General features: G+C 42.5%; 3 protein-coding genes and 1 non-coding gene across 7 annotated transcripts in view; 1 reads left to right on the plus strand and 3 right to left on the minus strand.

The window, feature by feature from the left end:
• PPP1R36 (protein phosphatase 1 regulatory subunit 36) overlaps positions 1 to 4,944 on the minus strand; it is a 30,386-nt gene extending 25,442 nt beyond the window's left edge. For 2 of the 4 annotated variants that reach the window (XM_066274818.1, XM_066274814.1), the window contains exons 1-2: positions 4,749 to 4,944; positions 3,492 to 3,556 (exon numbers count right to left, since the gene is read on the minus strand). In XM_066274818.1, the coding sequence (XP_066130915.1) occupies positions 3,492 to 3,556; positions 4,749 to 4,817 (134 nt within the window). In that variant the 5' untranslated portion in view covers positions 4,818 to 4,944. Of the gene's footprint in view, positions 1 to 3,491; positions 3,557 to 4,114; positions 4,170 to 4,748 lie in introns of those variants that run through there. The other 2 variants (XM_066274817.1, XM_066274819.1) reach the window with 2 other exon arrangements.
• Positions 4,945 to 10,212: 5,268 nt separating this feature from the next.
• Positions 10,213 to 12,987, minus strand: HSPA2 (heat shock protein family A (Hsp70) member 2). The gene has a single exon (XM_066272851.1). It carries the CDS (start codon positions 12,580 to 12,582, stop codon positions 10,669 to 10,671), a length of 1,914 nt encoding a protein of 637 aa, XP_066128948.1. The 5' UTR covers positions 12,583 to 12,987; the 3' UTR covers positions 10,213 to 10,668.
• Positions 12,988 to 16,951: 3,964 nt separating this feature from the next.
• Positions 16,952 to 17,015, plus strand: LOC136336739 (small nucleolar RNA SNORD2). Its single transcript, XR_010731561.1, has one exon. It is a non-coding gene; the product is annotated as a small nucleolar RNA SNORD2 (small nucleolar RNA).
• A 471-nt stretch (positions 17,016 to 17,486) lies between these two features.
• Positions 17,487 to 23,945, minus strand: part of ZBTB1 (zinc finger and BTB domain containing 1) — a 29,418-nt gene continuing 22,959 nt past the window's right edge. The window contains exon 4 of the mRNA XM_066272850.1: positions 17,487 to 19,245. Within this exon, the coding sequence (XP_066128947.1) occupies positions 19,209 to 19,245 (37 nt within the window). The 3' untranslated portion in view covers positions 17,487 to 19,208. The remainder of the gene's footprint in view (positions 19,246 to 23,945) is intronic.

A 23,945-nucleotide genomic window follows, 5' to 3' on the forward strand; every position in this document is an offset into this window, starting at 1 on the left:
ACCAGCCCCTGCGATGTTTTGGGGGCACATGATTTGGGTTTGCAACTGCCCCATGTCAGCCATATGTGGCTGGCATATTTAATAAATCTCCTCCTTTAATAAAACTCTTCAAAATTCATCTGAACTTGGTGTCTCTACATAAACCCGCAGAATTGAGAAACAGGTACTTGACAACATTGAATGAATTTTTTACTATTTATACCCATATAACCACCACCCAGATCACTACATAGTCCATTTCCAGTACTTCAGAAGATGTTCTTGTACCTTCCCTGAGTCCTTGCCACTTGATAACTCCCCAAGGATGACCGTTATTTTTACCTCTATCATCATCACAGGTTTGGTTTTGGGATTTTTTGTCTGTTATTTATTTTATTTTTTTCTTTTTCTTTCTGAAGCTGGAAATGGGGAGAGACAGTCCGACAGACTCCCGCATGCGCCCGACCGGGATCCACTGGGCACGCCCACGAGGGGCAAGGGGCGATGCTCTGCCCTCCAGGGGGCGATGCTCTGCCCACCTCCGGGGCGTCGCTCTGCCGTAACCAGAGCCACTCTAGTGCCTGGGGCAGAGGCCAAGGAGCCATCCCCAGCGCCCAGGCCATCTTTGCTCCAATGGAGCCTTGGCTGCGGGAGGGGAAGAGAGACAGAGAGGAAGGAGGGGGTGGTGGGTGGAGAAGCAAATGGGCGCTTCTCCCATGTGCCCAGGCCGGGAATCGAACCCGGGTCCCCCGCACGCCAGGCCGACGCTCTACTGCTGAGCCAACCGGCCAGGGCTTTTGTCTGTTATTTTAAGCTCACAAATAGAATCATACATTATTTACATTTTTGTGTCTGGCCTTTCTTGTTCAACATTATGCCATATAATCTACCTTTTAAATCAACCATCCCATGTATATTCTCTAAAATTAGTGGAAATCAATCAAGCTATTTTCAAAGAATTTGGTAATAAACCAAAAAAAAAAAAAAACCCTTTAGCTTCTGAATATATTTTACAAATAAGAAAGTCAGTGTAAAGTTGTTATCTGTGAATTTATTAGAAGGCTTATATAAGAAATAGTGCCACCTGAGGTGGGTTATTATTAGATTAGTACTGAAAATTAGTGTGAAAAATAATACAAATTTAACTTCATTTACAAAGAAGGGCAGTAAGTAAAAAGCATGGTCCAATTTTCATCACAGAAGAGAGGATCAAGATGGCCTTTAAATATATATATGAAGATTGAAAAAAAAAAAAGGTCAGTACTTAAAATTTTACATTCACATGTTCTTGTGCTTTAAAATGTATTTTGCCTGGCCCTGGCCATGCAGCTCAGTTGGTTAGAGCGTCATCCTGACATGCTAAAACTGAGGGTGTGATTTCCAGTCAGGGCACATACAAGAATCAACCAATGAACACATAAATAAGTAGAACAATAAATCAATATTTCTCTCTCCCCCCCTCTCTAAAATCAATCAATAAAAGTTAAAATGTATTTTGTCTGTCTAACCCCAAAGCTATCTTGCACACTGAGTGTGATGTTTCAGGAACTACTCAACAGAATTTCCTGTGGCACATCTCAGAACAAAAACTAAAATTACTCTTCGGAAATGATAGATTACTCAAATGCTGAAATAAATACTCTATGAAATATAAACTTTTTTTGTGTGTGAGAGAGACACAGAGAGGGACAGATAGGGACAGACAGGTAGGGAGAGAGATGAGAAGCATCAGTTCTTCATTGTGCCACCTTAGTTGTTCATTGATTGCTTTCTCATATGTGACTTGACTGGGAGGCTAGAGCAGAACGAGTGACCCCTCGCTCAAGCCAACGACGTTGGGCTCAAGCCAGTGACCTTGGGCTTCAAGCCAGCAACCTTTGGGCTCAAGCCAGCAACCATGGGGTCATGTCTATGATCCCGTGCTCAAGCCAGTGACTCAAGTCAGCGCTCAAGCTGGTGAGCCCGCGCTTAAGTAGGTGACCTCAGGGTTTCGAACCTGGGTTCTCTGCATCCCAGTCCAACGTTCTATCCACTGTGCCACTGCCTGGTCAGGCTGAAATACTGTATAAACTTTTGATTAGGACTCTAATGTACTGTTTAGCCTTTAAATTATTTAATTGACATTAAATATAATGTAACTATAAATTATATCTGCTTAGCTAACTCCTTTCCTGAACTTCATTTGTCCAACAGTCTAAAAGACGTATCCACCTGACCAGTGGTGGCTCAATGGATAGAGAATTGACCCAGGACCCTGAAGGCCTCAGTTCAAAAACCCAAGGTCACCAGATTGAGCACAGGCTCACCATCTTGAGCACAGAGTCACCAGCTTGAGCATGGGGTCATCGACATAATCCAGTGGTCGCTGTTTTGAGCCCAAAGGTCTCTGGCTTGAGCAAGGGGTCACTGGCTCCGTTTGAGCCCCTGAGTCAAGGCACATAAGAGAAGCAATCAATGAACAACTAAGGTGACGTAACTACGAGTTGATGCCTCTCATCTCTCTCCTCCCTCTCTCTTCCTTCCAGTCTGTTTCTCTCTCAAATCAATTTTTAAAAATTTAAAAAACATCCTGACCAGGCGGTGGTGCAGTGAATAGAGCATCAGATTGGTATGCAGAGGACGCAGGTTGGAAACCCCGAGGTTACCAGCTTCAGTGTGGCGTCACTGGCTTGAGCCCAAAGGTCGCCGGCTTGAAGCCCAAGGTTACTGGCTTGAGAAAGGGGTCACTTGCTCTGCTGTAGCCCCCTGGTCAAGGCACATAGGAGAAAGCAATCAATGAACAACCAAGGAGCTGCAACAAAGAATTAATGCTTCTCATCTCTCTCCTTTCCAGTCTGTCTGTCCCTATCTGTCCCTCTCTCTGTCTCTCTGTGTCTGTCACACACACACACACAGACAAAAAAAATTTTTAAAGAAATTATAAAACATATATCCAAGTGAACATGTCATAGCATCCTCAAACACATCACCTCTTTTATTCTGTATATGATGATGGCCAATCCTAGCCACCCAATCACCCAACCCAGATATCTGGGGGTCAACCTAAACACCTACTTCTACCTCTCCCTTCACACCCAGGCACCACATTCTATCAATTCTATCCAAACAGCCTGTGAAATTCAATGTCTTAAATATTTTGTCTTGCATCCTTCTATTGCTACCATCATGGACTTAATCCTGACTCTATTTCTTACCTGTATAATTAATGATATTTGTAATCCTCTACAACTAACCTTCTAATTGGACCCCTGCCTCTAGTCTTCCTGTGCTTGAATCTATTAATAGTTGGTTTATTAAGCAACATTTGGTGAATGTCTACTTTGTGAAGTTCTGTAGATGGCTGCAGGGTCACCAGGATGAGTAAAATAGCTCCTGCCAGAGGGGCTTACATCTGCTTACATAAGCAGATACTTAGTTTCTTCTCTATACCTTTTTGTATTGCTTGAATTTTTTTTTACCCCAAGCACATGCAATTTTTATAAAAGCTATAATAAAGTTTTATTAAAATTTACCTTCTGAATTCAAGAGTTTTGGTTTCATCTTTCCAGTACCACATGCCCAATCGTAATCCCAACTGCTGTAAAATTAAATGATTGCAGTAAAAATTAAAAGTTGTTTACAATCCTCGTGTCACAATAAACAGTTAACAATAATTCCCACTAGTTGCTCTTTATTGCATAAAGATGTAGAATCCTTTTTTTTATTATTTCTTTTTTTTTAATTTATTCATTTTTTTAGAAAGGAGAGAGAGAGGGAGAGAAGAGAGAGACAGAGAGAAGGGGGAGGAGCAGGAAGCATCAACTCCCATATGTGCTTTGACCAGGCAAGCCTAGGGTTTCGAACCGGCGACCGCAGCATTTCCAGGTCTACAGACTTTATCCACTGCGCCACCACAGGTCAGGCAAGATGTGGTTTTTTGTGTTTTTCCATTCGAAGCCAGGAGTTTCTCCTATTTGATTGTTTTTAAGAGGGAGGGAGGGAGGAGGGAGGGAGGAAGGAAAGGAAGGAAAGGAAGGAAAGGAAGGAAAGGAAGGAAGGAAAGGAATGTAAGTTACAAACCTTAGCCTGCACTACCTCAAGGCCCATCATAGCAACTGACCGATTAACTGAGACTCGGACCACAACAAACTGATACCCGGGACAGCCTGACCCTTGGAGGGAGTTACACATTCCTGAGGAGGAACCTGCGACACTGGCCGCCCTCCGAGGGAGTCCAAGAGAACTAGGGCAGCCCTCAACGCAGCTGCGGCTGCGGGGTGTCCTCCCCCCCCCCCCTCGGCCCCCCGGCCTGCCCAGAGCAGGGTGCCTCGCCCCTCGCCCCTCGCCCCTCGCCCCTCGCCCCTCGCCCCTCGCCCTCCGCCCCTCGCCCTCCGCCCCTCGCCCTCCGCCCCTCGCCCTCCGCCCCTCGCCCTCCGCCCCTCGCCCTCCGCCCCTCGCCCTCCGCCCCTCGCCCTCCGCCCCCGCCTGCCCAGACCAGGGTGCCCCGCCCCCTGCCCGTCGCCCCCGCCTGCCCAGAGCAGCGTGCCCCGCCCCTCGTGCCGTGCCCCGCCCCTCGTCCCCCGCCCCCGCCTGTCCCGAGCAATGTGGTGAGGCGGCACTGTCGCACACACGATGATACAGAATCAATTCTGGCCCTTTGCAGAGTACACTGCTACAGTTTTGCTTTTGTAGGCACTGTGCCCGCGCTCGCCCAGCGCCCGGGGGCGGGGGGCACGGGAACGGGGCTGCCTTCTCACGCCGTGGGGTCGGGGGGACCCTGCTGCGCTCACCTCCTGCCGGGAAACTGCTAGCGTTTCCATACGCCTCTTCCTGCTGGACTCGTCCCGCGCTAGAAACATAGCCTCCCTCCGCCCGCCTCACGGCGTCGCCGGGGCAACCGGCCGAGCGGGCGCGAACGGAGGATCCTGTTCCTGCTGCGAGCGGCAGCCGGCGCGGGTCCGGGAGACCCCTGGGCATCGCCGTTGTTCGGTCTACCTGACGACAGTCTTTGCTGTGGTGGCTGATTGCAGTATCCACGGCGAAGCCGCCCGGGGGTAGAGGTGTACGGGGGTGGGGGTGTATTTCACGAAGGACTGATTCCTTCACTTCATTGTTCTGTTTAATTGAACTAGTTTCACTCCACAGGGAAGTTCCTTTGTTCCAAACTTTAAATTCAAATCCAGGTGGGACTAGATTGATTTGGGGGAGGGGGTTGAGAGTCCAGAAAGCTTGGAAATAAGGTTTTCAAAACTTGGTTTTGCTACATAACTAGATGTGAGACCTTGGACGGGACAACACTCATTCCACTTCTGAAGATCGCCAGATCAGAGGTTACGAGGATTTTTAAGGAGTAATGTGTGTAAAGCACCATCATTAATAAACTCAAAATTTGTGTTGCTCAAAGCAAAGAAACTTGCTTTCTGTCAATTGGTATTTTTACATTGACATTTTTTTACTTTTCAAATCATGTAATTTGTTCTTGCAACTGGGTTGATATGCAGATTAGTTATTTCTTTTCTTCCAACGCTGGTGTAAGCAACACTAGATGACGCAACATGATTGGGAATGCCCCAGATAGTCCTTTGTTTTATCCCTACAGCTTGCTTGGCATTAGAGATGCTCAGTAAATACTGGGTGAATGTCTATTGCCAAACTTTTAAAATATGGCAATAGACATTCCCACTACCTCCACTCTCCCAGTCTCACTGTTTGGTAAGATAATCACTGTTTATAGTGATATAAAATTGTAATCACTTAGATTTATGTTCCATTCACTTGAGTCCCTTGCTGGTAGGTTCCAGTTGGCTCAAGATACATAAAACTCCACCTACCTATCCACTGGCTGTGCTGCTTTGAGGCTGTGGCCTCAAGGATGGTTGACTACAAGGTGACTCATTTGAAAAGGAGTTAAGACTATCCCAGTCACCAAAAGTTTTTCACTAATTAGTGTATATAGCTTGGGGTAAGGAGGACAGGGAGAAATAATAGCTGAAGTTCCAGAAAAACCTGAAATTGATTCACCTCACAGCCAATATCTGGAGGACTTCCATCAACCTCCAGTTTATCTCAATGAATAAGAAAAACAAAGACCTTTTTACACCTCACCATAGTTTAACTTCAGGCTGTCTAATGCACAAAACTAAGGTAAAAAACTATGTTGAGAACCCAAATCAATGATATACATAAAATAATATGAAAAGTTACTTCACATGTGCCAGCTAGAGGGACATAATATCTAAAGGAAACCTTCTATAACTCCAAACAACCATTTTTACTTCTGTATTACCAAACCCTGACAAAAGAGGGAAGTAAAAGATGGTTTTTATTGGCCCTGGCTGATTGGTTCAGTGGTAGAGCATTGGCAGGCTTGTGGATGTCCTGGGTTTGATTCCCAGTCAGGGCACACAGAAGAATTGACCATCTGCTTCTCCACCACTCCCCTGCTTCTCTCTCTCTCTTCTCCTTCCCTCCTGGAACCATGGCTTGATTCCAGCAAGTTGGCCCCAGGTGCTGAGGATGGATCCACAGCCTCCGCCTCAGGCGCTAAAAAATGGCTCCTGTTGCAACCCAGCAGCAGCGCTGGATGGGCAAAGCATCACTCCCTAGTGGGCATGCCAGGTGGATCCTGGTTGAGCGCATGCGGGAGTCTGTCTCTGCCTCCCCTCCTCTCACTGAATTAAAAAAAAAAATTGTTTTTATTGCTCTAAATTATTATTTTTAAAGTAACTCAAGTAGATTTTTAAAAAATAATAATAGATATTTACAACCTAAAATGGAAATATAATTTTCCCTTTAGAAAAAATTTGTATTATAAAATAGGGATAAATGTACTATCTAAATATTTAATAATTCCAACTATTCTGTGAGGGGATGTTTTTGTGTGTGTTTTCCTAATTAAGAGAAACTTAAGGTCATATAACTAAAAGCACATAACATAGAACTAAGTATCTCCGATTTTAGGTGCAAGACTCACTAAATTATAATGCATGCTTATACTATGAAAAAGTCATAAAGGATGCTTTTCAGAACATCATAATTCTACCTTTAAAAATTAACAAGTAAGGACATGGCAATGACAATACTTGAATTAGCAACTCCATTTTGTGGTTATTTCCCCAATCTTGAATTCACAAACAACCTAATCTATTCTGAAAGTGGTGGAGGAAAGAGCTTATGGCTTCTTGATTTATTCTAAAAGAAAGATATTTCTACATTAAATATCACCCTATTAAACTTCAGAAATGCATATACCCATTCCAAGAGCTATATCAAATCAAAAGTAAATATTGGGATCTTTTTCCAAAGATCCATACTTTTTCTTCAAGGAATGAAATTCTGTATTTAATTTTAATGCTTAAGAATAGTCCTTCAAAACAGTTTTCTTATACCTATTTATAAATTAAACATACAGAAGCAACTGAATATTCCTGTTGTTCCTTAACCTAAATAAATATATTCCTTAAGCAATTGACCTTAATATATGGATTTGAGATTCTTTAAAACTTCAATTTAATTGTGGTGTTCAAGCAACAGGAAAATGTCTCACAACTTTTAGAAACTACATTCAAAATAGGTGAAGGCCTTATCATGGGCCTACTATTTGAGCTTCATAAAAAGAAATCTTTCAACTAGGTAGCCAGCTTGCTTGTGTTCCCATTTAAGATTGTATATAGGATGAAGAAATTCTGATTCAGTCTTCCTGACATATTAATTAGATGAATTTTTATGCGTGTTAAGTTTAAGTATGTAGCCTGACCAATGGTGGCACAGTAGTTCAGTAGTTGCATTGACCTAGAATGCTGAGGTCGCTGGTTCAAAACTTCAGGCTTGTCCTGTCAAGGCCCTTGTGAGAAATAACTAGGAGTTGATGCTTCCCACTCCTCCCCCCACCTCCTTTCTCTCTCTCTCTCTCCTCTCTAACATTAATAAAATTTTAAAAAATTAAGTATGTAGCATTAATATCTTCTAATGTGAAAGTTTTAATGAATTTCCATTACACATATCAAATCAATACTATAAAAAGTTTGAGTTTGTTTTGAAATTTCACACATCACGAATACTGTAATCAATTTATTGTTTTATTTTAACAGGTGTCTAGTATTATTGACTCAAAACAGGGACAACTATGTTAATTAGACATTCAGGTAAATAGAATTTAAGTGCCTATTCTGAGAAATGTATTTTTTAATTTCTTAGAATTCTATATGTATTGTATTTGCTTTAGTCTTGACCACTAGTCTAACACAACTCACTTTAAAGTTCAAGTGATGCTTAATTAATTCTTAAACTGTAATTTAGCCTTGTTCTAACATTAAGTACTTTTTTCCACTGTCATTTGACTATGGCTGATCTAACATTTGCTAAGGAGTTCCCAGGGGTTATTTGGTTACTGGTTTCAACTGACCCCTGGAAACACTGAATGGCTGCTTTGGTGGCTTTATCTTAATAACATTCAGATCTAGATAAATTTGAGAAGACAGAATTAAATAAAAAACACTCAAGAAGGCTAGGAGTTTTACAAATTACTTTCCAAAATAATAGAAAATGTAGTATCTACATAGATTGAAGTGTTATAGCCAGTTACCAGAGACCAGGCCACAGTATCAAAGAGACTACCACTAGTCATTTTTCTAATACATTATAAACTGATGTCTTCTAAAGTGAGGTCTAAATGAGTCATATTATTACCAAATTGCAGTTACAGAAAGACTCCATTATATTTTGAAGTTAGAGCAAGGGATAAACACTTTCAACAAATAAAGAGCTAATAGAAGTTTAATAGCATGGGTATTATCTTGATAAAAATTAATGCTAAAAGTCACTCTAAAGCTACTGATGACTTGTTCTCTTAGTACTAAGGTAGTTTGTCACATATTTGTCATATTATCTGTAGTCAGTGAAACACCCTTAATGTCTCCTTGCTGAAAACTTTCCACCAACTTGACACCAGCACTGAAAAACCCGTTATCTTCAGCTTTTCAGTGTAATTTTTTAAAGTTTATGTTGAAGTAATTTCACAATTGCCTTTTTAGCTTCATCCCCCACCCAAATGAGACTTGCTAAAAAAAAAAAGAATAAGAAATATATATGTACACAAGAGTCAGCTCTTGTGTAAGGGTCATTACCAAAGCCCAATCTTTTTAGGCTAATTTGTTCCCTAGTTTTCATATTATTTCAAAGATTAATCTCTCTACATGATAAAGAAGGGTCCACTACTAAATCTAAAATATAGCTTCTATAATTCATTGTTATGAACATGAAGCAAATCTATATCACTTGCAAAGAGTTATCAAAATGTCTATGTGTGGTGAAAACATTAGGTTAACTATGCATTTCCCAATCAGCTTTATAGACTTTATCCCAAGTTCTCCTTAAAGAGAATACATCAGAACAAAGCAGAAGTGAAATTCCACTAAAACAATAAACATGAACCCCCTTCTCCCAAGGACGTGTATTTTAAAGCCCAGAATAGTGGATCCCAAAGGGTTGTGATATTCCTATCTATAACAATCTCAAATCAGATATATAGGAAAATGGAGAAGTATATTAACAAAACTAAAGGACTATCTTGTCATTTGCCTTTAAAAAAGAAATCTATTTTAGTGATTTAAGGCAAGTATTGCAAAAGCATTATGATTCTTAAATCAGAAAAAAAAATGTTTACATTATCTCCTCCTACCCTCCTAGAAATTATACCTGCTAGAAACATACCCTTATAGAATTTGTCTTAAGCTCAAAAGATGAGCTGTTTTACTAGAAAATTAAACCATGTTTGGTTAAATTTGGACTCAATATTACGTGGCTTTAAAGTTTCCCCACTGGCTCTTATTTTAGGCACCTGTATGTCACAGAAAGCAACTTGTTTCATACTACTTTGGGCTATTATCGGAAGACAACTCCTGTCCCAGCCTTTGTTAGTTAAAAGAATCATTTTGCACTTAACCCCAGAATATAGCTTGTATTTTAATGAAATATTCAGGTGGATTTTTACTGGAACACTTAAGCCAAGCCTTAGTAGTAGGTCGTGTGCCCTGAAAGACTAGTCAGGCTTCTGTATTAAGGGGAGGGGGGATTTTACCGAGATCTTCTCCCCTTACGTTGTTGGTAATTCAAAGCAGGAACCTCATCTGAGAATTAGACAAGATTGAGTTAGATCAATTTCACCTTATACTACTAGCTTAAAGACCAACAGGGATAAAAAAAAAAAAAAAAAAAAAAAGTACCAAGGGAAAATTGAAAACTCGAAGACAGTAATTTTGAGATCAATTTCAGCTTTACTTTAAACTTGTATTTATGCAATTGTGTGCAAAAGAATGCCTGTTCTTTACTGCGATGTTGACTTTCCTCTTAAAGAAGTACATGAAAATGAACAATTCAAGCTTCTATGTTTTATTGTTACCAAGCTTCCACAGAACATGTGTGCAAACTTCAGGTTTCCCATCTCAGACTAAGCTAACCAAAAATGCTCACATCAGCAAACACGCAAAATGCATTAAAGAGAAACTTCAATTACTGTTTTTAAAAATCAAACTTTAGAACTAACCTTTTAGAATTAAACTAAGTTGTTGCTCCCTTCCTTTCATATGCATATACCGGGCTAAAGGCTTCCAAAAATAGGTCTCTGACTTGGCACAGGACATTTCAAAGAAAAAAACAAAAGGAAAAAAAATAGAGAAAGGAAAAGAGGATTACGCTGACTGGAGAGCAAACTTAGTCCACTTCCTCGATGGTGGGTCCCCCGGAGGCTCCGGACCCGCCGCCGCCGCCGCCAGGGCCGCCCTGGTACAGTTTGCTGATGATGGGGTTGCACACTCTCTCCAGCTCTTTCTGCTTGTGTTCATACTCATCTTTCTCCGCCATCTGGTTTCGGTCAAGCCAGCTGATCACTTCCTGACACTTGTCGAGGATCTTGTTTTTGTCCTGCTCGCTAATCTTGCCCCTCAGTTTCTCGTCTTCCACCGACTGCTTGATGTTGTAGGTGTAGGACTCCACCGCGTTCTTCGCGGCCACACGGTCGCGATTGGCCTCGTCTTCGGATTTGTACCGCTCCGCCTCCTGCACCATCCGGTCGATGTCGTCCTTGCTCAGACGACCCTTGTCATTGGTGATGGTGATCTTGTTTTCTTTGCCGGTGCTCTTGTCAGCGGCGGTGACGTTGAGGATGCCGTTGGCGTCGATGTCGAAGGTGACCTCGATCTGGGGGACGCCGCGGGGCGCCGGGGGGATCCCGGTCAGGTCGAACTTGCCCAGCAGGTTGTTGTCCTTGGTCATGGCCCGCTCGCCCTCGTACACCTGCACCAGCACGCTGCTCTGGTTATCCGAGTAGGTGGTGAAGGTCTGCGTCTGCTTGGTGGGGATCGTGGTGTTCCTCTTGATGAGCGGGGTCATGACGCCGCCAGCCGTCTCGATGCCCAGCGACAGCGGGGTCACGTCCAGCAGCAGCAGGTCCTGCACGTTCTCGGACTTGTCTCCGATGAGGATGGCCGCCTGCACGGCCGCTCCGTAGGCCACCGCCTCGTCGGGGTTGATGCTCTTGTTCAGCTCTTTGCCGTTGAAGAAATCCTGCAGCAGCTTCTGGATCTTGGGGATTCGGGTGGAGCCGCCGACCAGCACAATCTCCTGGATCTGGCCCTTGTCCAGCTTGGCGTCGCGCAGCGCCTTCTCCACCGGCTCCAGGGTCCCGCGGAAGAGGTCCGCGTTGAGCTCCTCGAAGCGGGCGCGGGTGATGGACGTGTAGAAGTCCACACCCTCGTAGAGCGAGTCGATCTCGATGCTGGCCTGCGTGGACGAGCTCAGGGTGCGCTTGGCGCGCTCGCAGGCGGTGCGGAGCCGCCGCACCGCGCGCTTGTTGGGGCCAATGTCCTTCTTGTGCTTGCGTTTGAACTCCTCCGCCAGGTGGCTCACCATGCGGTTGTCGAAGTCCTCGCCGCCCAGGTGGGTGTCGCCGGCCGTGGACTTCACCTCAAAGATGCCGTCCTCAATGGTCAGGATGGACACGTCGAAGGTGCCCCCTCCCAGGTCAAAGATGAGCACGTTCTTCTCGCCGCCCGCGCAGCCCTTCTTGTCCAGGCCGTAGGCGATGGCCGCTGCCGTCGGCTCGTTGATGATACGAAGCACGTTGAGGCCCGTGATGGTGCCCGCGTCCTTGGTGGCCTGGCGCTGCGAGTCATTGAAATAGGCCGGGACGGTGATGACTGCGCTCTGCACCTTGCCCCCCAGGTAGGCCTCGGCGATCTCCTTCATCTTAGTGAGGACCATGGAGGAGATCTCCTCCGGGAAGAAGGTCTTGATCTCCCCCTTGTACTCCACCTGCACTTTGGGCTTGCCTCCCTCGCTAACCACCCGGAAAGGCCAGTGTTTCATGTCCGACTGCACTGTGGCGTCCTCGAACTTCCGTCCGATCAGCCTCTTGGCATCGAAGATGGTATTGGTGGGGTTCATGGCCACCTGGTTCTTGGCGGCGTCTCCAATGAGGCGCTCGGTGTCGGTGAAGGCCACGTAGCTGGGAGTGGTGCGGTTGCCCTGGTCGTTCGCGATGATCTCCACTTTGCCATGTTGGAAGACCCCCACGCAGGAGTAGGTGGTGCCCAGGTCGATGCCGATAGCCGGGCCGCGGGCGGACATCCTGACGCAAAGCTAGGCAAGCGACGTTAGGCGAGAACCCTTGGGATAGAAAGTCCGCGGCGTCAACTAACGGTCAACTCGCACCTGACACCACGAGCGCAACCACCGACTCGCGTTCGCCTCCTTCGCCTCCCCGCACTTATAGCCACCTCCCTGCCGCCCTGTGGAAACTCCTGGAGCCAATCCGCTCCCAGGATCGCCCGCCAAGGCTTGCCTTTGTCTGAGTGACCCGCCCGTGGCCCAACAGATTTCAAGTTGAATGAGGGGGCCCGCGCTGGGAGGCGAGGGCAGGCCGTTATGCAAATATGCCGCTCCCGAGTCTCCTAGTGGCGGGGGTCTGCCGCGCCTTGCGCGCCACCCGCGGCTGGAGTGCGTTAGGTTCGCGTACGCCCCGGACGCCCCCTAGGTGTACATGCTTTTTTTCTCATCTTTGCCTTCCCTAAGGCGGGATTCGTCGACACCCATTGGATTGGCAGGGCACGAGACCAATGGGCAGCGCAGGCTTCCAAGGGGGGCGGGGAAGGAAAAGCTAGGGCGTGGTGGGGGCGGAGGCGCGAAAGGGGAGCCAGGAGAGGGGAGTCGTCTGGGTTGTTCGCTCAGTTCCTGGGCCTTAAGTGCGTGTAGTTCAGTGTCAGATGTACTGACTCACCTAGCACGCGGGGCAGGGTAGTTCATTGTGTTGGTTGCACCGAGGAAATAGGGCCAGGACCCCCTTTTTAAAGTTGGCATGGCCTCGGCGTAGGGGCGGCTCCCCCCGAGCCGGGGCCAAAAATGACACAGAAGTTCAGAATTGGGCTGTGGCCTCCTGGAATTTTACTTCGCGTACTTCGCCGCCTCTCAGTGGGTATGAGCGCTCGACGTCAACAGCCCGGCAGGCGGGAACAACAGAAGCCCGGAGGGAGCCGGGGAGAAACCCCGAAGAGGCCGGCCGTTTTCCGCGCCGCCCATGGGAGGCCTGCGGAATGGGAGGCTGGGGAGTGGCTGCAACTCGTCTTCCCAGCGTTTAAACTTAACCTACCTCGTTTTCCAGCTGCTTCTGCCCCTCTAAGCTTTCGGATTTTGTCTCCCTGTTCTCTCCACTGCTTTTCTTATTTTTGGTTTCAGGAGTTTTATTCACGGGAAAAATCTATAGTCAAACCCTCATGTTGAAGCATCATAAAATAACCCGGTCTCATGCCCAACCCGACTCTCTCGTTCCCCACTCACGCGATCATGTTTATGACAGCTCAACTGATGAGATTATTTTCTTTAGCTATGCTGAAGTTACATTAGATTAGAAGCATAAACCCTCAACAGATGAAAAGGAGAGCAATTCATTTTATAAGAGGAATGTGAGGATAGGTTTGGAAGCACTGTCTGGGCTCGAAGGAAAACTAACAAACTCGCTGGGCTAACACTTCACATGGGGTTAGGAGCGGGGAGCTGTAGACAGTCATTCAACGAGCTCTAACAGGTACCTACTGTGTGACAGTAAAAAGACAGATGAGCTAGTCTGTTGTATGAGGTTGAGAATCTAATAACGAGATAAACATAATGCGAGAGAAGTGTTATTGGAACACATTGGAGGGGCACATGCAGACGGAAAAGTGAAGGCTTCCTGGAAGAGATGACATGCTGATCCAGGCGCTAAAGTTTGCCAACAAAGGGGGAAAGGCATTCTTTGGATGGGTTGTAGTAGCTTGGGCTAAGAGGAGAGCAACTACAAGTTCTGTGCAAATTAGTGTCACTACAAGGGCAAGGATACAAGTAAGAAATAGTGTCCTCAGGCCCTGGCTGGGTTGGTGAGAGCATCGTCCCAAAGCGCTGAGGGTGCCAGTTTGATCCTGTCAGGGCACATAGAGGAGCAGATGATGTTCCTGTCTCTCTCTAAAATCAATAAAATAAACATTAAAAAAGAAACGAAAGTGTCTTCAGGTGGACAGGATACATTTAAGAGCTCTATGTGCCATGTTTCCCCTCACCCACCTAGGCTAGGAGGTGGGGAACTACCCTTTAAAAGAGGGTAGTAATAGATAGCCTGTATCGAAGTTGTGTGAGACAGTGCTGGAGCCAAGTTTTTGTCTTGAGAAATACACAGTAATCTGTGACCAAGAAGTAATGTTGCTAGAACCCTTTAAAGTCTATCAATGTACACTTACATTTCATTTATCAAATTGTGTATGTACAGTAATTTCCAATGTTCAAAGACACATTTACTATTAATTTGTTAATCTCATTAGTTAAATAGTACTGGTTTTAACCACAATTCCCATCTCCTCTGGAATTAAAAAATTTGAATTAGGAAAACTTTAAAGAAAACAAAGATAAAGACCAAAAGTTTTCTTTTGAACCTGCCTTAAATTCTGAACACCTATCTCTTGATTTTACTCTTGCAAGTTGATGTCTTTTATGTATTTTTTTTTAAAGGGAACTAAAGGGTGGGGGAACAATCCAAATTCTTTGTAGAGCTGATAATATGATATGATTTAGAGACAGCATACCCACAAAAAGAACTATAAGAAACAGACTCTTCAGATCACTTGTATTGAGACAGCCCTCACTCATTTACCTCAAAGCAAGATTGCAAAAAGCAAACATGCCAGTTCTTATACACAAACACTAAAATTAGAACTTCAGAAGGGAGAGGTTCTTAGTAACTATGTACAGTCATTACAAACAACTCTTGTAATCTAACAACCACATTCATCTTTAACACAGTTTTCTGAAACTACAATAACAATTTATCTGCATTTTCATTAGCTATATATATCTTTTTTTCTGCTCTAACTTTTCACCTAGTAACCTGATGTATCATATTTTAGATGGCATCATGAGCTTTCCCAAAAAGACACAGTATTTCCATTTTGATCTTACATGAAATAAACTTTTGTAGTCCTAGAGCATTATCATACATTGAGCATTCTTGGAATTTTAACATGGTTCCTGATTTGTATTGACTTTTTAAAAATCTTGTTCTTGCCCTGGCCGGTTGGCTCAGCGGTAGAGCGTCGGCCTAGCGTGCGGAGGACCCGGGTTCGATCCCGGCCAGGGCACATAGGAGAAGCGCCCATTTGCTTCTCCACCCCTCCGCCGCGCTTTCCTCTCTGTCTCTCTCTTCCCCTCCCGCAGCCAAGGCTCCATTGGAGCAAAGATGGCCCGGGCGCTGGGCATGGCTCTGTGGCCTCTGCCTCAGGCGCTAGAGTGGCTCTGGTCGCAATATGGCGACGCCCAGGATGGGCAGAGCACCCCCCCCTGGGGGGCAGAGCACCGCCCCTGGTGGGCGTGCCGGGTGGATCCCGGTCAGGCGCATGCGGGAGTCTGTCTGACTGTCTCTCCCTGTTTCCAGCTTCAGAAAAATGAAAAAAAAAAAAAATCTTGTTCTTTTTGATGATTGTGGTTCAGAATTCATTAAAAATATGACTTGACCCATCAAAATGATCAAATTTACATCTGAGAATACTTGCACTAGAGAAGCAAATATGAATAAAATAAGGTCTAAAACTATGTGTATGGATAGTCAGGCTTGCCCTAAGGAGACTGAGAAAAATCACTTTTTCCCAAATTACTAGGGAAAAATTTTTTTTTTTTTTTTTTTTTTTTTAATTTTTCTGAAGCTGGAAACAGGGAGAGACAGTCAGACAGACTCCCGCATGTGCCTGACCGGGATCCACCCGGCACGCCCACCAGGGGCGACGCTCTGCCCACTAGGGGGCGATGCTCTGCCCATCCTGGGCGTCGCCATGTTGCGAACAGAGCCACTCTAGCGCCTGGGGCAGAGGCCACAGAGCCATCCCCAGTGCCCGGGCCATCTTTGCTCCAATGGAGCCTTGGCTGCGGGAGGGGACGAGAGAGACAGAGAGGAAAGCATGGCGGAGGGGTGGAGAAGCAAATGGGCGCTTCTCCTGTGTGCCCTGGCCGGGAATCGAACCCGGGTCCTCCGCACGCTAGGCCGACGCTCTACCGCTGAGCCAACCGGCCAGGGCTGGGAAAAAAATTTATAATCCATTGAAAGTACCCTGTCCCAAAATATTTATCCAATCACCTGTCAATATAAGAAATATTTCACCATTTGCTTCTTTTAGTCTTGGAAAACTTCTTTAAAGTTATAGCTAAACTATAGATACAACAGTAGCCTGGGGTAGAACACTACCATGCCTGGTGTGGAAGGCTATCAGACTCAAACCTGGAAGAGGCTTTTCCAGACAGAACTATATCTGTGACCACAGCAGACAAATTGTACATACCTCAGTTTTGTAGAATACTAACTTGGAGGATAGACTCCTGTAGAACAGTCTGAAATGATCTGAAAGAAGTTAAGTTTTTGCCTTAAGTACATGAAGAGTCAGAATCAGTGTGCCATTATTGTTGACACATTAAGTGAAATCAAATTAACTGAAGTTACGACAGTCATCTTTCATAACTGATCTTAAATGAATACTCATTGCTGATCACTTGAAACAAAATTATTAACCTCTTTAACTGAAAATAAAATGAATTATACTGGTTAGGAGGTTATTTCTATGAATAAATTATGGTTTTATTTTGAGAAACAACCCCCTGAAATAGCTAAATACTATGTCAGTGAATTTTTATAAATAATTTTTTTTATATTATAAAGAAACCTAAGTCACTTGTTTCTATTAGTGTTTGCCATGAAATAGTGCTTTCTCAGTCATTATATATTAACAGGAAACAGGACCTGGCAGTAGTAATTTTAGTTAATTTTTTTTTTTTTGCATTACCTGTGAACCTGCGCAGGACCACCATAATTAGCTGTTTCAGATAATTTATTATTTTGGTATTAGAGAATGAAAAGAATTGAAAATTTTTCAGAAAATAATTTTTTAAAGGGCCAGATTAAAAAATACAGTATAAATAAAAGTAGTATACAGACGATTTAACTTCTGAACATAGAGGAGCAAATTTTATTAGGTAAAAGCAATGGACTAAAAATGTTAACAAAAATTCTTTATATAATCCAATAAACTTCATTTTATACTCATACACAGAAAATATTATAGAATGCATTCATATCACTTATTATTTATTACATTTTTATTTTAGTACAGTCAAAATTTAAGCCATATTTTTTTTAGTCTAATTCCACCAGTCAATTAAAAATTGAGTCTCTACTATATTGATCTGGCACCTTTAAATAGAGATAATATGTTTTTTATCATTTCTATTTCCTATTTCTTAGAAGTCTGTAGTTCTAAAGGCTTCCTGAAGCTCCCAAAAGAGATTAACTCTAGTTTTGTTTTGTTTTTTAGAAACTAACACTTCTCTAAACTTATTTTAAAGCAGTTGAATTCATATAAATTTAAAATCTTTAGTGGATTTCTCTTTACCTTCTCACCCCTGCATTCACCATCACATTGTAATTAACTTTCTCTGATTTTTGGTAATCTGTTAGAATGAATATTCACGTTATCCTATTTTATAGCTAGAGATCTAAAATTACTTCTGCGTGTATACTCTAAGTTAGAGCTCTTTGTGCAACTCTTTTTAAAAATATTTGAATAGGCATAAAACATAATATACATTTCTGAAAATATACATCTTGATATTGCACAATAAACAAAAATAATAACATAATAATGAACTGGGTACACAGTTTACCAAAAGTAAAACTACAATACACCGACAATAAGAAAATAATATGGCTAGAAGATTCATATAGTTAAGGAATGTGTGTATGAGCATATCTATAAAACAAAGTATTGTAACCAATTTAATATTTCACCAAACATTTCATTTTGTCATGAAAGGTCTTTAAAAAATATGTTAACTGTTGTTTTATTCAATTAGTTGAATTTTATCTTGAAATTTAAATACTGAGAAACATTAATACTGAGAATGGTGAACAGAAACTCATTCTGTCCTATTAGGTTAGTTTGCTAAATTCAAAAGAAAATAATGTCTTTAAGATACACTGTTCCTGGTTGTGATTTGTGAAAATCTATTATTATTGAAGAAATAATTACACTTGTTTTTCCTTTAAGTTAACAGACTTAAAAGAGAGCTTCATTAATAATAAAGTTTATAACATATATACAGTGAAAAAGAAGGGCAAATGTTATATTACAATAACTGTTTTCTTGTTACAATATTGGTCTTATTTTTTTTCTTTGTATCCACATTTTTCATTTATAGTCTACAGGTTTTGATGTATAATTTTTTAAATTGTCTAAATGCATTTCCTAATATATAAACTCTGATTCAGATTATCTTAAATAATTATTCTAAAGTTTAGAATTATATGCGTTTATACAATTATGTGATTATCTCTATAATATTTATGGTAGCCTGTAAGCCTTTTAGAAGGGACCCTTGAAGATAGTTTATAAAATTTCATTTTAGTGTAGCTTTACTCACTGATGTCTTATGAATATTCTACTTTTCTTTAGCAGATTTTCCACAAATACTAGGAGAGTCTCCATGAATCAATTTTTGTCACAACAAAGTGATTTCAAAGTGATCTTTACTGAGTTTTCTTGGATGCTTGCAACTGGAACTTTTGGGGCTGATGAGGTTTGTCAGGAAGACAGAAAAGATGGTGTCACTTCAGATCTGATATTCCTGGGTCTGGACTTAAAGATTATCTGTTGAAGATTGATTCTTCCCCATGTTCTCTCCAAATTCAGATCTCACTTCTCCAGAGGTTTAGAAGGCCCTATTTCACCACTGCCACACAGAAAAAGACAAAACTCAAGAAAAATAATAGTGCAAGTTGGCTGCTCTACAAGATACAACATTAAGTCTTAGGCCAGAATTTCATGGCTTTTGATATCAAGCCAGCACACTATTACTAGAACAAAGAATGAAAACAAAAGTATAGTTCCTAGAACTGAAATTTATTTAATTTCTTCCCCAATGTAACTCATTATATCCTTCAAATATAAGGTGTTGTTACTCAAATAATTCTTCAACTATAGGGGTGCTTTTTCCCCCTTGATCTAAGCTAGAAAGGGTAAGGCATATAAATATGTAACATAAAAAAAGATAGGTCAGCCAGGTAGACAAAAGTAGGGAGGAAGAAAGCAGTTAAGTGTTTTCCTTCAAATAAAAGAATTTTACAGTGAATTTTAACTTAATGGCAAATCTGGTTAAAACATAGACCTAAAAGTTTAAAAGTGAAACATCAAGCTAACATTGTTCTCTTTGAATATTGTGTTGTATACACTTTGCAAATGAAAATAAAGACAACACAAACACACCCACATTTCCCTTCAAATTCACAAATTTATAGTTCCCCTAACCTGCCCCAATGATTCTGAGTAGAATTATTTTTTGCTGCAATGCTTTGCCTGAATTTAAAAAAAAAAGAGATTGTCTCTTAAAATATTTTCCCCTCACGCCTGACCTGTGGTGGCGCAGTGGATAAAGTGTCAACCTGGAAATGCTGAGGTCGCCGGTTCAAAACCCTGGGCTTGCCTGGTCAAGGCACATATGGGAGTTGATGCTTCCAGCTCCTCCCCCCTGTCTCTCTCTCCTCTTTCTCTCCTCTCTAAAATGAATAAAAAAAAAAAAAAAATATTTCCCCTCACATGGAAGGAACATATATATAAGCATTTGAAAGAAATGGTGACTAATAATCTGCATGCAACCATGTCCTTTTTTTTGGCCCTTTGATCCCAGTTCCCTGTGATTTCTTACTTATTATAATGGCAATTAGTACATCGATACATTCAATCTAGAGCCAAGTACTGAGTTGTAATCTAATATCTTTTTCTGTCAGCAAATGAATATAAAATAATGAGAAATTATAATGGCTTCCTGCTCCCTGGTGACCTGTGGTAGATTTTGATAGGCTGAATAACTATCACTAACAAATCTCAATAATTTGGTTCTCCTGAACATAAAGGGAACAACTTAAATATTCTGCTCACAAAAAGTAGGGGATATTTTATCACTTCATATTCACTTTGAAATATCCCCTACTTTTTGTGAGCAGTATAGGATTTAAACTTCTTAATGCTAAAGTCAAGTGAGCATGTGCACATAAACATGTAGGTGGTACTATGTTGGTTTAAAATTAGCATGAAGTTGCAAGCTGCCATTGTGATTTGGACAATATTTATATTTTACCAATACAGTTCCAAATCCGTGGACTGTAGCTTCTTGCCAGCATGTCATTTTATAAGCAGGTAAATTTTATATGGTTTTAGTATGTGACTCTCTCCATGTTACCAAGTAATATACCCAAGAGTTCGATAGAAGGTCATGAAAAGGGGCCACCCAAATGATTATATAATTACTCATCTATTTTTTTTTTTTTTAAAAGAGACAGAGAGAGTCAGACAGAGGGATAGATAGAGACAGACAGACAGGAACAGAGAGAGATGAGAAGCATCAATCATTAGTTTTTCATAGCGGCACCTTAGTTATTCATTGATTGCTGAGAGAGATGAGAAGCATCAATCAGTTTTTCGTAGGGACACCTTAGTTATTCATTGATTGCTTTCTCATATGTGCCTTGACCGCGGGCCTTCAGCAGACCGAGTAACCCCTTGCTCAAGCCAGCGACCTTGGGCTCAAGCTGGTGAGCCTTGCTCAAACCAGAGGAGCCCGCACTCAATCTGGCGACCTCGGGGTCTCAAACCTGGGTCCTCTGCATCCCAGGCCAACGGTCTATCCACTGCGCCACCGCCTGGTCAGGCTCATTCTTCTATTCTAACTGAAGTACAATCTCGCAGATGATAGATCGTTAAAGTAACAGACTTAACATATAGTCAAAAGCTATATTGTATAGAAATCAATTGATGCATAAAGTTAAAATCAGATCTACTTTCATTTTTTCATTATTTGCTTCTAGATTAAGGTGAATATACAGCTATTGTTTCCTGAAATTAAGTTCTTTTACAAGTAAGATTTTTTTTTACAAGTAAAACTTTTTAAGTTTACACTAGAAAGCCATAGATTTTATTTTTTTGATAAATTACAAATGGCTAGAAAAACCAACATTTGTTTTTAGGCAAATTTTGATTGCTCTATAAATTTTAATCCAGGGGTCTCAAACTCGCGGCCCGCGAGCCGCATGCGGCCGCCGAACAATTTTGTGCGGCCCGCATACTAATCCACGAAGTTCAAAATATTTTGGATAAAATTAAGTAAGCCTAGGGGCCTACTTGTATTTTTCATTTCTCTAGCATCCTAGCTAGATATTAGCTTAGTTAACAGTAGTTGTGATGCGAACTACAGTTTCTGGTCGTTTTGTGACACTGAGTAAACTGCATGTACGATTGTGCTTGTTGTACTGATTTTTTTTGTTTTCAACTGCAGTGAGAAAAGTGTTGCGTAACAGTTGCCTTTTGTAGACCTAGTGCGGCCCGCCGAAGGGCTGTGATCTTGCTCTGCGGCCCACATGCTGAGTTGAGTTTGAGACCCCTGTTTTAATCAATCACAATCAATATAGTAATTGTGGATTTTGTTTTTTAGCCAAAGAAATGAAAATTTTCTTATCCACATCCTCTGTTAAAGCAAAAAGAGGAAACTAGTTATTCTGGGGTCCTGATTTTTCCTGGGAATCTTTTCAAATAAGTTGAATTGTTCATCAGTGGTAACCAGTAAAAGGCATTGGGACTGGTGGAAAAGAGTAAAACATAAAAGGGGCAGGGGGAGTTCACAGATGTTGAACTATGTTTTATAATTAATATTTAATTGAGCACCTGCCATGGACCTAAAAAAAAAATGGCTGACAATCCCACTAAATGTTTTAAGTTTATATAAAATTAAAACATTAGTATTTAGTCTTTATTTCCAAAACATCATTCTGAATGAACCATTCAAATAAAGTTTTATTTCCGACCAACGTATTTTCACATTATTCAATGTGTTCATCAGGTACCCACTGTTGCCAGCTACCTTACCAGGCACTGCAGATGACAAGTGATGGACAAGAAGCACGGTCTCATAGGAGCTTTAGCGCTCGTGTTCCTAGGCTGAAAAGGCCCTTCTTTGTACTTCTTGGTAGGTTGAGTATGTATGTAGGTTAGTGGTCAAATATAGGAATGAAGAAATCAGACAGGTCTAAGCTCAAATTCCAACTCTATAGTATTTAGTTTCAGTGTGGTCTCAGGATAAAATATTGTCTGAACCTCAGTCCCCATCCGAAAAATTAGAATGATACTTACCTCATAAGGCTGTGAGGACTAATTAAAATGACATATGTATTTAGCAGAGTAGAAAGTGCACTAAATGGATATGAGGATTACTAGTGAGAGCCTCGGATGGATGGATCATGCGTTTCCAAATCTGACCTGCAGCTTCAACTTAACACCAAATATAACTCTACTTGCTTGTTTCCTGATATTCATCCTGTCAACCCCATTTTACTGCACCTCAGCTATGGGAAACATTCCACAAGGATATGTTCCCACAGAGCTTTTCAGTAAGTACCCTGAAATCCTCAGCCTTGGTATAATGCTAGAGTACCTGCACGGCAGTAGCATTCACTACCGACAAGCATTTCTTAAACAGAAGATGAGATGGGGATAGTGAGCAAAGATGAAGAACTGATCAAAATAGATTAATGGCAAAATTTTTTTAATTCATAAAACCCATTTAAAATAAAATATCAGGCCCTGGCCAGTTGGCTCAGTGGTGGAGCGTTGGCCTGGCGTGCAGAGGTCCTGGGTTCGATTCCCGGCCAGGGCACACAGGAGAGGTGCCCATCTGCTTCTCCACCCCTCCCCCTCTCCTTCCTCTTTGTCTCTCTCTTCCCCTCCCGCAGCTAAGGCTCCATTGGAGCGAAGACGGCGGCCCGGGCGCTGAGGATGGCTCTGTGGCCTCTGCCTCAGGCGCTGGAGTGGCTCTGGTCGCGGCAGAGCGACGCCCCAGAGGGGCAGAGCGTCGCCCCTGGTGGACGTGCCGGGTGGATCCCGGTCGGGCGCATGTGGGAGTCTGACTGTCTCCCCCCGTTTCCAGCTTAAAAAGACAGAAAAAAAATAAAATAAATAAATAAAATAAAATATCAAATCTCTTTATTCTCAACCATGTGTGCACATACACATTCAGGTTACTTTTTTTTTTTTTTTTTTTTTTACAGAGACAGTCAGAGAGAGGGATAGACAGGGACAGACAGACAGGAACGGAGATGAGAAGCATCAATCATTAGTTTTTCATTGCGCGTTGCAACACCTTAATTGTTCATTGATTGCTTTCTCATACGTGCTTTGACCACGGGCCTTCAGCAGACCGAGTAACCCCTTGCTCCAGCCACTGACCTTGGGTCCAAGCTGGTGAGCTTTTTGCTCAAACCAGATGAGCCCTCGCTCAAGCTGGCAACCTCGGGTTCTCGAACCTGGGTCTTCCGCATCCCAGTCCAACGCTCTATCCACTGCGCCTCTGCCCGATCACGCCATTCAGGTTACTTTTAAAAATTA

The sequence above is a fragment of the Saccopteryx bilineata genome, chromosome 4 (genome assembly GCF_036850765.1).
Source record: "Saccopteryx bilineata isolate mSacBil1 chromosome 4, mSacBil1_pri_phased_curated, whole genome shotgun sequence".
Classification (NCBI taxonomy): Eukaryota; Metazoa; Chordata; class Mammalia; order Chiroptera; family Emballonuridae; genus Saccopteryx; species Saccopteryx bilineata.

What these genes read in the sequence shown, in the direction of transcription:
- HSPA2 (XM_066272851.1), bottom strand. Translation starts at nt 12,582, where the DNA reads ATGTCCGCCCGCGGCCCGGCTATCGGCATCGACCTGGGCACCACCTAC.